Source organism: Caretta caretta, chromosome 3 (assembly GCF_965140235.1).
Source record: "Caretta caretta isolate rCarCar2 chromosome 3, rCarCar1.hap1, whole genome shotgun sequence".
In the NCBI taxonomy this organism is placed as follows: Eukaryota; Metazoa; Chordata; order Testudines; family Cheloniidae; genus Caretta; species Caretta caretta.
Genome location: NC_134208.1, coordinates 18,828,728 through 18,841,747, shown reverse-complemented (window position 1 = coordinate 18,841,747; position 13,020 = coordinate 18,828,728). Strand labels below are relative to the sequence as shown.

At 39.6% G+C, this 13,020-nt stretch overlaps 1 protein-coding gene across 3 annotated transcripts in view; it reads right to left on the bottom strand.

Moving 5' to 3' along the window:
* ATAD2B (ATPase family AAA domain containing 2B) overlaps positions 1 to 13,020 on the bottom strand; it is a 175,978-nt gene that overhangs the window by 54,049 nt on the left and 108,909 nt on the right. For all 3 annotated transcript variants that reach the window (XM_048845622.2, XM_048845620.2, XM_048845621.2), the window contains exon 23: positions 5,094 to 5,216. In XM_048845622.2, the coding sequence (XP_048701579.2) occupies positions 5,094 to 5,216 (123 nt within the window). The remainder of the gene's footprint in view (positions 1 to 5,093; positions 5,217 to 13,020) is intronic.

Here is a 13,020-nt window from a genome sequence, read left to right as displayed (position 1 = left end):
CCAGGATTCTTTACTCTGATAGCTCAATATCATTGGATTCATAGTCTTTAAGGTCAGAAGGAACAATCAGGATCATGTAGTCTGACCTCCTGCACGCTGTAGGCCACAGAACCTCATCCACCCATTCATGTAAGACTCTGGCCGAGTTACTGAAGCTGATAGTACCTCATCTTTGCTAAAGGGCAGGCTAAGAGACAGGTTTTCTTGGTGTAAACTTTCGTAGCTCTATTGATTTCAGTTGATCTGTAACAATTTACACCAAGAATCTGCCCCTAGGTATATCCCCTATTGTGAAGACTAATGCAAAGTAATCATTTAGCTTCTTAGTAATGTCCCTATCTTCCTTAATTGTTCCTTTTAATTCTTGGTGATAAAGCAGATGCCTTCACCGGCTTTCCAGCTTCTGATATACTTAAAGAATTTCTTGTTTGATTTTAGATCTTCACTTATTTCCTCTTTGGATTCCATCTTAGCCCTCTTAATTTTTCTTACATATTACCTTCTGGAGTTTAGACTCCTTTTAATGGAGTTAGTTGGCTTAGATTTCCATATTCTGAAAGGTATTTTTTTGGTTCAAATACTCTCTTGAAACTTGCCATTTAGGTTTACTTCTTGTGTTCCTACTTCCTTTTTGTTCAGAGGTACACAGGACTTCTGAAACTCTACTACAAAACCCTCCTCTATAAAACACAGAATAATAAAATAAATAATAATAATAATAATACTGGTCCATTACTAGACAGAAAAGGTACAATTGTCAATATTAACACAGAAAAGGAGAAGCGTTCAGTAAATATTCCTGTTCTGTATTTGGGGAAAAAGACAGATGATTTACTTTGGTGCGCAGCACTTGAGTTCAAAAAGATCTTGACAAACTGGAGAAATGGTCTGAAATAAACAGGATGAAATTCCATAAGGACAAAGGCAAAGTACTATATTTAGGAATGAAAAATAAGCTGCACAAATACAAAGTGGGACGTGCCTTCCTAGGAAGGAGTACTGCTGAAAACAATCTGGGGTCATAGTGGATCACAAACTAAATATGGGTCAACAATTTTAAAAAAAAGTGAATATCATTCTGAGATGTATTAGCAGGAATGTTGTAAGCAAGACACGAGAAGAAATTCTTCAACTCCACTCAGCAGTGGAGAGGTCTCAACTGAAGTACTATGTCCAGTTCTGGGTATCATACACTTCAAGAAAGATGTGCACAAATTGGAGGAAGTCCAGAGGAGAGCAACAAAAATGGTCTAGAAAACATGATCTATGAGGAAAGACTGAAAAAATTGGGTTTGTTTAGCCTGAAGAAGAGAAGACTGAAAGGGGAGGCGATAAGAGTCTTAACTATACAGAAGATTGGCTTAAATTACAGCAAGGGAGATTTAGGTCAGACATTAAGAAAACTTCCAGTACCTAACTGCCCTTACAGTTAGGAACAAAATTACCTAAGGAGGTTGTGGAATCTGTCATTGGAGGTTCTTAAGAACAAGTTAGATAAACACCTGTCTGGGATGGTCTAGATAATACTTAATCCTGCCTCGGTGCAGGGGACTGGACAAGATCACCTATCGAGGTCCATTCCAGTTCTATACTTCTGTGATTCTATATATTCAGATGATGATGATGATGATGATGAAATGCTTTCCATTCCAACACTAATTCAGGAGGATGTTAAATAGGAGCTACGAAAGTTAAACCTTTTTAAATCAGTAGGTCTGGATAAATTGCATCCAAGAGTTTAGAAGAGCTGGCCTAATTTAGAAGAGCTGGACTGTTAATGCTGATTTTAAATAAGTCTTGGAACACTTGGGAAGGTCCAGAAGACTGGAGAAAAGCTAACATTATGCCAATATTTAATAAGTGTAAACAGGGCAACCCAGATAACCATAGGCCTGTCAGTCTGACATCGATTCTAGTGAAAACAGCCTAATAGCTAATATAGGACTATTAATAAAGAATTAAAGGAGAATTAAAGAATTAAAGATAACTATGGGTTTGTGGAAAGCATGGGTTTGTGGAAAATGGATCCTGTCAAACTAAGTTGGTATGTTTTTTGATTAGGTTACAGATTTGGTTGACAAGTATCAGGGGGTAGCCATGATAAAGTTAATAGCATTGATGTAAGAGACTTCTGTAAGGTATGCAACTTGGTACTGCATAACATACTGATTAAAGAACTAATACAATACAAAATCAATATGGAACACATGAAATGGATTAAAAACTGGCTAACTGTTAAGTTTCAAAACAAAACTGGAAATGGGAAATCATCACTGAGCAGGTGGGCTTCTAGTGTGGTTCCAGAAGGACCAGTTCATGGCTGTACGCTGTTTACCATTTTTGTCAATGACCTGGAACAAAATCACTATTGATAAGGTTTGCAGATGACTCAAAATGGGGTAGTGATAAATAAAGAAAAAGGTCAGGTCACTGACACACAGTTATCTGGATCAATTGTTAAAGCTTGGTGTAAGCAAACAGTGTGTCTCAATACACCAAACAAAAAGAAAAGGAGTACTTGTGGCACCTTAGAGACTAACTAATTTATTTGAGCATAAGCTCTCGTGAGCTACAGCTCACTTCATCGGATGCATAAAGTGGAAAGTACAGTAAGGAGATTTTATATATACACACATACCACAGATTGACAGAGCCAGAAGAGTACCCAGAAGTCACCTACTATAGGACAGGCCCAACAAAGAAAATAACAGAACACCACTAGCCGTCACCTTCAGCCCCCAACTAAAACCTCTCCAACGCATTATCAAGGATCTACAACCTATCCTGAAGGACGACCCATCACTCTCACAAATCTTGGGAGAAAGGCCAGTCCTTGCCTACAGACAGCCCCCCAACCTGAAGCAAATACTCACCAGCAACCACACACCACACAACAGAGCCACTAACCCAGGAACCTATCCTTGCAACAAAGCCCGTTGCCAACTGTGCCCACATATCTATTCAGGGGACACCATCATAGGGCCTAATCACATCAGCCACACTATCAGAGGCTCGTTCACCTGCACATCTACCAATGTGATATATGCCATCATGTGCCAGCAATGCCCCTCTGCCATGTACATTGGTCAAACTGGACAGTCTCTACGTAAAAGAATAAATGGACACAAATCAGATGTCAAGAATTATAACATTCATAAACCAGTCGGAGAACACTTCAATCTCTCTGGTCACTCGATTTCTGATCTCAAAGTGACTATCCTTCAACAAAAAAACTTTGAAAACAGACTCCAATGAGAGACTGCTGAATTGGAATTAATTTGCAAATTGGATACAATTAACTTAGGCTTGAATAGACACTGGGAGTGGTTGATTCATTATACTAAGTGAAACTATTTCCCCTTGTTTATTTCTCCCCTCCAACTGTTCCTCAGACGTTCTTGTTAACTCCTGGAAATGTGCTGGAAATGGCCCACCTTGATTATCACTTCTAAAGGTTTTCTCTCCCCCACCCCACTCTCCTGCTGGTAATAGCTCATCTTAAGTGATCACTCTCCGTACAATGTATATTCTTTCATGGTCTGTGTGTACATATAAGATCTCCTCACTGTACTTTCCACTTTATGCATCCGATGAAGTGAGCTGTAGCTCACGAAAGTTTATGCTCAAATAAACTGATTAGTCTCTAAGGTGCCACAAGTACTCCTTTTCTTTTTGTGAATACAGATTAACACGGCTGCTACTCTGAAACACCAAACAAAGTTATTCATCAAGAAAAAAAATAATGTAGGCTTTACTCACAAGATGGACTTTATCCTGGAAAGAAGTGACTCTGAAAAAGGCTCGGGGTCATAGTGAATAATAAGCTGAACATGATCTCCCAGTGTGATGTTATGGCCAAAAAGCATAATGCAATCCTTGGATGTACAAACAGGGGAATCAACAAAGCTCCAAAGCTGGAAGTAGAGCTAAGTCCCAGGACACCAGCAGGAGGCACCACAGGGGTGAGTCCCACACACTTATAGGGAGGTTTAGATTGGATATTAGGAAAAACTTTTTTTTAGGTGGGTGGTGAAGCACTGGAATGGGTTACCTATGGAGACTGTGGAATCTCCTTCCTTAGATGTTTTTAAGGTCAGGCTTGACAAAGCCCTAGCTGGGATGATTTAGTTGGGGATTTAGTTAGCTTTGAGCAGAGGGTTGGACTAGATGACCTCCTGAGGTCCCTTCCAGCCCTGATACACTATGATTCTATTGGATATTTATAAAAAGAATATGCTCTATTTCAACAGGAATTTAGGGACATCAGACTAGATGATCACAATGGTGCCTTCTGGCCCTAGAATCTATGAAACTATGGTTTTCTTAAGTAGCATCCACGCTAAATCTAAACTTTATTTCCTTACCTTTTGATTTTAGGGCTATTTTGACTAGCTTATTGATATTACTGAAAACGCCCTTTCTAAAGTTTAGTGTCATTGTGTTAGTTTTTGATACCTTTCCTCCCCTGCAAGATGGTAATTATATTGTGGTCACTTGGGTCTATGTTGAGAATAGCATCTACTACTATGTGCTCTAGAAGGTTGTTTCAAGAAGCATTCATTTAAAATTTAACAAAATTTCTTTTCTGCTCATTGTGACATTTGACCAGGTTATATGTGGATAGGTGAAGTCCCCATTACTGTTTTTTTTGTTAGATTTTGCTGCCTGTCTGAACTCTCTCAACATTGTGCACTCAGTATTCTTTTCTTGATCCAGAGGTATATTTGTACTCTTGCAGCTGGGATCTGAATCCATATATATCCAACTGCAGTGCTCTATAATCAGGATATTTATCCCATCAGATCCTATGGAAACTTTTTAGATACAGCACCAACCACGCTCCACCTAATCTGTCCTTTCTGTATAGTTTATAGCCAAGTATTACATTATTCCACCATGTTCAGTAATACCTTTTATATCAATAATTTTTTCCTCTGCCAGGCATCCTAGTACACCCACTTAAGCTTTTAAGCTTCTCAAATTTTTATACAAACGTTTATATTTTTTAGTTTTGACTTTGCCTATTTTTATTTAACTACATTATCTGATATTTTGCATTACAATAAATATTTCTTAAAAGGTAAAAAACGTACCTCTTTTTCGTCTCGCTTCCTTGATTTCTTCACACATTTTATTAAATTCGGGATCCAGCTCTGCAGCAATTATGGCATGTGCTGTGTCCTTCAAGGTACAAGCTCTGTGTCTAATTATTTTATCTATTAAAAAAAGTTAATATAAGACATTAGTTTTACTTATTTTTATACACCTTCTTATATCTCTGTGTGTTTTTAATGTATGTTAATTATATACATATTACAACAATACATACCTTGAAATGGAAGAAAAAAACCCAGCAAATCAAACAAATATAAGAAAATAAATGAAGACAGACCACCATCACATTAGGTCTGAAAGCCAGTGCCTCTGTGGAGTATGTGTCGCACTCCAGTTCCCCTCCCCCTCCTCCCCTTTTCTTTTTTTTAAAATAAGTAGTTAGCATATGGATCACATGAGTTCAAAAACAATTTAACTACTACGCAATACAGAATTTTTTTAAGGTAGAAAATTATTGCTTTGAATTGATCACTGGTAGAGTTTCTCCAACGACAAGAGGTGGGCTTCCACAATCCTAAATAGATTAATTTATGTCATAGTAGAAAGTGATGCCTAAAATTTGTCAAGCTTGGTCCACAAAAGAAAAACCTATGCAACGAAGTGTTAAGTTCTACTTCCTGTGATTTCCAAGCAGATATGCTATGGGATCACAAAGCCTGCATCACCAGGAATCCTCATCAGAGAAGCAGAAGGGGAAAAAGTACCACTGAACAATTATAAGTGGCCTTGCCTGCTTCAAGATAGTACAGAGTCCCTGAAATTAGACCAGAGAATACTGTGGTATTCTCCTATGACGTAGTTCACACAGGGCCTGCTGCCACCTCAATGAACTGATCTTCAGTGACAAACAAACCAAGAAATCAGTTTGCAGAGTGGGTTACTGAAGTGAGTACTCCTGGTCTATTTAGTTTAAAACACTTAAAAATCACAACGGATTATGGAAACCTCTGTTTTATATGAAAAATCTGGAAAAGTCATTTATTCCTGAATCTGCTGTATAAAAAAACTTCCAGAATCTAGTGTCAATAATATTAAGATTTTTAGTAGTCTTCCACGTCACCCACCTGCTTTTTTGCTTCAGATTATGGTTGCCTTTTTATTTGTATAATAAACATCATATTGTAACAGACTCAAGGTTGTGCTTAACTGACTATTATGCTGATGATATTGATGTTTGCTTCTTTGGTGGCTTTAACATTATGAACTTAACTGGCAGAAAGTAAGTCTGCAGAAGATTGCTGTGTATTCAGTTGGCTCTGGGGGACATGGCACCAAGGAAACTTCACTGGCCAAATTGGAGCCCCAAGTATTAAAAGTGAAAGAATATTTCTCAAGAGATTACTCGTTTCCACTAGTTTCAAATGTAGACTAGACAGTACTCCAACATTAGTTTGCTGGAAAATGAGCAGAGATGTAATAGGTAAAACTGCACTGGGGAGAAACAGCATTGTGGGATATGTTCCACTCAGCTAAATGCTCAACACCATTTTCTATCCAGTTATTTCTTTGTTTTTAGTACAAACTAGACTGCCGATAATCCATCTTGAATTACTTTTTCTGAATGGCATAATTATTTCAACAGCAAACATTAAATACTAATGGCTAAATTATATTATCGTGAAATTAACACATTTAATCCAACTTTAAGAATCACTACAGACACTCATTAGAAGAGCATGAGAGCACAATTAAGGATACCAAGCAAAATACACTAAGCATTATTTACATCTTTTAAAGTAGTGATTTTTGTGGCAGAGAGAGAATTTGCTGAGTCAAAAGCCAAAGTAGAGAAAACTCATTATCCTGGTCTCTTAGGCACTATCTACACTTCTTTGGGAAGTCTCCCACCATTGCATTATCACCCTTACAGTGATGGCAACAATGAAACTGTTGCTAGTGTTGACAGGACACCTATTTTTTAATTTTTGTTTTTTATTTATTTTTATTAATTAATTTTTTTACCATCATGTCACCTAGGATTAGAGGACAGTGAAAAAATCTCCTATACCTTGTCTAAGCTGCTATTCTCTCCTGCTACCACTATTGGTGCTTCATGGTTGATGAGTAATGGCAGGAGAGTAGTGTAGATAGCCTTAGTGATATATGATGTGGATAAAATCATCACTGTATAGCAATAAGCTGAAAGTACTAGAAGGACTAGTAGAATCAGTCAATAGTAGAGACTAACTTCTGCAAATGGGAAATTATTAGTACATTCTAAGTACTACTGCAATATAAACATAAAAATAGTTAATTTTCTAGAGAATGAAGCAGGTTGCTGGAGCTTGACCAAAAAAAGGGTGTTAGAGCTATACTTCTGCATGCCCCTAGAATCACTTCCTACAAAACAGTCCCAAGTTCATGAATTTGGGATGCAAAGGTAACAGAGACTGTATATTAAGGATGTATTCACTTTTTGGTAGGAAAGGAGGTACGATTTTACATTCCTTTAACTACCTTTATCATTTTTTAAGTTACTCATAGCTGCAGAAAGATTTTAAGAGCAAGCCTGGAGGTTTTTGCAAAGTATGGTTATAAAGTATTTTGTTTTATGCCCTGTTGAGTTCACACAACAGTATGAATGCATTCTTTGTTTTAAGTGGGAAAGAGTCTAAAGATGATCTAACAACAGCAGAGATGGTTCCAAAACAACAACAAAATGTTGGCCCCAGATAAAAGCTTCTCCAAAGTCCAGGGTTTTCAAATCTAGGATTTTGATTGGGTTCTTATCTCAACACTTTAAAGTTTCAATGGTATAACTATTTTAACTAGGGGTGTGATATTCTACCAGAATAGTTATACCAGTAAAAGCTTCAGTGACTATGCAGTTATGCTGTCATAGAGGTGACTTATATGGGCACAGCAAGTCACATGCTCCACAGAGACTTGTAACAACTACTGAGAGGATATGAGAAAAGAAGGGTTGTTTACCTTATAGTAACTGTTCTTTGAGATGTTCTAAGCATGTGGATACTGCACATTGTGCTCTGGTGCCCCTGCACAGTTTGGAAGATTGATAGTGCCCAACAAGGGTCACACATGTATACTTCATGCCCTCATGCTCCCTTCTAAGGGCATAAGGGTGAACCAATGCCACCCAGCACTGAGGTTCCTTCCCCACCCAGCATCCCATGAAGAATCCCTGAGCTGCGAGGATGGAGGGATTGTAGGATCCACATACACAGACAGTAATGGGTGCAGTAAACACACTGAAATTGCAGACAGGTGGTTACTACTGACAGACATTTTGTAAAAACTCGAGGTGCAGCTTAGAGGCCAAACGGGAGGACCCTGAACTAACAGTGGTCATCCATCATCAGAAAGCAAAGAAACTTCTTGTGCAATGGATGTATTGGCACATGAAAATATGTGCCAGGCAAGTTAAGGGTACTGAACCAGTACGTGTCATCTAAAGAGGGTATGGTGGATGCAAGAGTCACCAGGTGAAATTTGACACTGGTTATCTGAGGAGCCTGAGATTTAGTATGGGTCACCAGCTCCTTTCTTCTTTAATACAAGAAAATAAGGGGAATAAAATCCTCTCTCTCTGACGGCTAACAGTTGAGGCTCTATCACACCCAGTTCCAGTAGAGAATGTATTTCTTGGTGCATGAGACTCATGTGACATTATTTCTTGAAAAGAGATGGGGGAAGGTACGAAATTGGAGGGTATGTCCCTCTTGGATTACCTACAAGACCCAACAGTCTGATGTTATTGCAGTCCAGACATCCGCGAAGAGAGGCAGGAACCAAAACAGGAAGAGGGGCAAGAGAGAGGGATACAGATCCACATTGTTCTGTGCCATATACCCAACCAAAGCATCAAAATTATTGCTTCTGTGACTGAGATGGTTGGATAGTAGATGACAAGGCTGTTTTTCTCTTTTGGAACCTCTCTTTTTCTGAACTGGCTTGATTGTTTCTGATGGTTAAAAAGATGCAGTAGTTGATTAGCATTTCTGCCTAGAAGAGAACTGGGATTTATAATACTTTTTTCTAAAATTTGGGATGTAAAGGCCCAAAGATCCGAGCATGGTCCAAGAATCCTTGGAGTGCAACTTTGTGTCTGTCTTTGGACTGAACATGTCCTTCCCATTAAACGTCAAGTCTTGCACTGTAGTCTGCACTTCCTTAGAGAGTCTTGACACAGATAAACCATATGACCAAAGCTAGAGCGGACCATTGTGGGTCTAAACCCTTGAGCTTAGCCTGTTTGTAAGTATCTTGATCGAATGCTTATAAATATTTTGTTACTGTTTGGATTAGTAAATTGCTTATAATGTAGACTTTTTAGGAATGTATATAGCTATTGTATAAGTACCATTTGGTCTTTAGATTTAATAAGGAACTTATGGTTAAATTAGTGTAGTTGTAATACCCTGCATAAATAGTCATTCCAACACTGCATCAGAAGTGAATCGAAATATTCAGATCCCTAAGGGGAGAACTGGTATTTTCATTCACCCTTCTGAGATTGCTATGAGATTGTGGGTGATGGCCCACAAATACTCCACTGGCTGGAGGATTCTCTTAGTAAATGGGAGGACTATTCTGCTCTGTACAGCTGGTTGCAGGATATGAAATAGCTTGTATGTTTTCTCCTGTACCAGGTCCAAGGAAGCTTCCAGAGCCTCTTCTACTCTCCTAAAATAATGGATGATTTTAAGATGAATCAAGAGCTTTTAAAGAACGTAGGAGATCATGGTTTTGTCCAGTGAAGATTATGAGAAAACTTAGAGTAGAGAAGTGTCATCCTGCACTCCTCCATCCTCCTCTTCAGAGACAGGCTGTTGAAACTTCACAGCCACTTGAGGTACAGGGGAAGGAACAAGTCCCTGAGGGCTTTTCTGACACAATTAAAATGCAGGTTCCTTCAGAGAAGCTGAATGATGGCTTGGGGTTCTTCAGTGTTGAGGCCAGCCAGGCCTGTACGGCCAAGGCTAGAATCCATACAGGTAGGGCACATTAGCCCAAGAACCCCAGAGTTACGAACTGATCAGTCAACCATATACCTCATTTCGAACCGGAAGTACACAATCAGGCAGCAGCAGAGACAAAAAAAAAAAGGGGGGGGGGGGGAACGGGGACGCAAATACAGTACAGTACTGTGTTAAATGTAAACTACTAAAAAATAAAGGGAAAACACATTTTTTCTTTTGCATAGTAAAGCTTCAAAAGCAGTACTAAATCAATGTTCAATTGTAAACTTTTGAAAGAACAACCATAATGTTTTGTTCATAGTTACTAACATTTCAGCGTTAGGAACAACCCCCATTCCTGAGGTGTTCGTAACTCTGAGGTGCTACTGTACTCCCTTTCTCTTGAAGGAGTCGGTGAAGGTGACTGAGGTTCCAGAAACTGCTGCTTGCTAGATGCCTGAGAAGGTGAAAAATCCTCCAAGAGGGGAGCTTAGCTGGAAGGTGCCACCATCCATTATAGAGAAGATGGCTTTGTATGACTCTGAACTTGGGGACCCAGCAATATATCTTTAAATGACAGACATTCTGGGCTGTTCTGGTGGAGACTGATCTAGCCAACAAAGGAGAATATTCTAATAAATGAGTCCCAGTTCAAGAGTCACTCTTATGTCAGATGTGTCCCTAAAAGAGAAAGCCAAAAACATTCCTTGTATCATGTGCGTGGAGGGTGTTGAGCTTGGTATCATAGGTAGTATTCACTCCTCATCAGGGGTTGATAATCTCGGTACCATAGGAGTTGACCTCGTAGTCTTAGATGTCCTCTGACCTGGTGCCAAGGAGTTAGAGTACAGTCACCGCCATACCGGAGCTTTGGCACATGTCAGGGTATGATGTAGCTTCAATACCAAGTGACCTCATGACAAAGATTACTTTAGGGACATCTTTAAATGCAAAGCCAGTGTGAAGACTGGACTCTCCAGTGCTGCATTCATTCTCAGTGCCAGTTTGCCTGTTGCCACCTTAAGTGGATTCCTCTGTATCTGTAATTCCACCTTCCTGTTGCATGGAACTAAGGAATGGGATAGAGGCCTAGAAGTGGTCTGGAAGAATGGTTTTTACATCCATGGCAGGAGGGGTGTCTGACCTCTTCACCTGCCAAGTTTCAGAGCTCTTGTGAGAAGAAAGATGCTTCTTAGGGGGTACAGAGCTCAGAGTTATCTCCCTCATCTCCAAGGCACTTTCAGGCTGGATCTTCAGCATCAACACTAAAAATCCTGCAGCTGTGGCATGTCAAAGTCCAACTGTAATCTCACAGACTTCTCCATTAGAAAGAGTCTTAGTATGTACTCTGAAGATTTTTGAGTGCACTTCCTCAAGGCCCAGCAAATGGCACACTTTAAAGGAATCTGTTTCTCACCTAAACAAAACAAACAAGCATTGTGTCTATCCATGAGGGGATTTATCTTCCAACATGATGGACATGACTTGAAGCCTAGCGAATGATGTTCCTGCATAAAGGCCCTTGACAGTAATGTAACAGTTCATGGGCTAATTAACAGTACTAACCTAATTTTTTTTTCCAATGTGCGAACACAATTCTAAATAACTATCCTAAATAATAAAAGAAAAATATTCACAAAGAAAACAAACACCAACAGAGCTATCTATGCTAAGGTAGGACACTGAATTGTTCCGACTCTCAGCAGGGGGGCTATTAGAAGACACTGAGTAGCGAGCAGGGACACGATGTACTTTATATCCACGGAAGGGAGTGGAGAGGTGTGAAGGGCGCATGAGCAACTCTTGGTGGACTCTCCTGATAAAAACATTTGACTCCTGTCCAGAAGGCATCTGTGCACCATGAGTGGGATCCACATGCACAGGAACTCAAGGAAAAACTATCAGGGAAAAACTGGAAACATGGAATAGTTAAATCTGCTTCTGAACTATTAAACCATCAAGTGTTCCCATTTAACTACTGGAGAGTACAGTTGAATAACATGGGAAGTCCCAACACTGTCTCAAGAAAAGAAAAATAGCAGCTATACAGTTTTATTTTACATGAAGTATAGTGTGACCAGCAACCTTCTAAGGGAATACTCTGACTAGAGGAGTTAGCTCTTGGAACAGACAATGACCAATATAAATTAATGAACAAGTTCTTGAACAAACAGTGAGGTATCTCACAAAAGGGAGAACCTCTGAAATAACGCTAATGGATGTTATGTAACCTTAGGGGTGCTTGGTATGGAGCACTAATCTTAAATGGAAAGTTGTCACCCAAGGAAAATGAATGGATAAAAACAGAATCAAGCCAGATGTAAAAGCAGCTTCTCCCCCTATAGTAGAGGGACGTGGTTATTGCCTCCGTTTCCCCCTTGGTTTCCTTCTGGTCTGTAGTTTTCAAGCAGTTCTGGTGAGTTGAAGTGACTTGGCCTGCCAATTAGGTCATAAGTACTGTCCCCTTCCTCATATAACTAAAACGTCAACAAAACAGTCTCCCACCCTACTTCATGTTGGACCATAGCCCTTCCCCCATGCATGATTATTTCAGCTCTTTGCCAGACACAACAGTCCCTTCAGCCCTGATGTCAAAGGGGTTGGAGAAGGGGGCATTCCTCCTGCCCTGGACTCTCCCACCGTTGCACTATATTCAGTCCTGAACCCACCTGACCTCAGTCATAAGGGTCACTTAGTCATCTGAACCCCCATACTACAATTCCCAGGACCTCCGCAGATTACGTTTCCGAATACTGAAGCGCTGAGCCTCCAGTGACACTTGGGCTGGTGGTGCCTGGTTTTGAAGGGGCCAACACATTCTGTTAAATTGCAACTATTCCTAGGGAATGAAATGAGATTAAGTACATTAAATCTGACCCTACAGTATCAGATTTTTGCCATTAGGAACAACTCCTACCTATTAACTGGTTATGCAATTATCCAAGTCTCCACAGTCCCAAACACTGTATGCAAGCTGTACATGGAA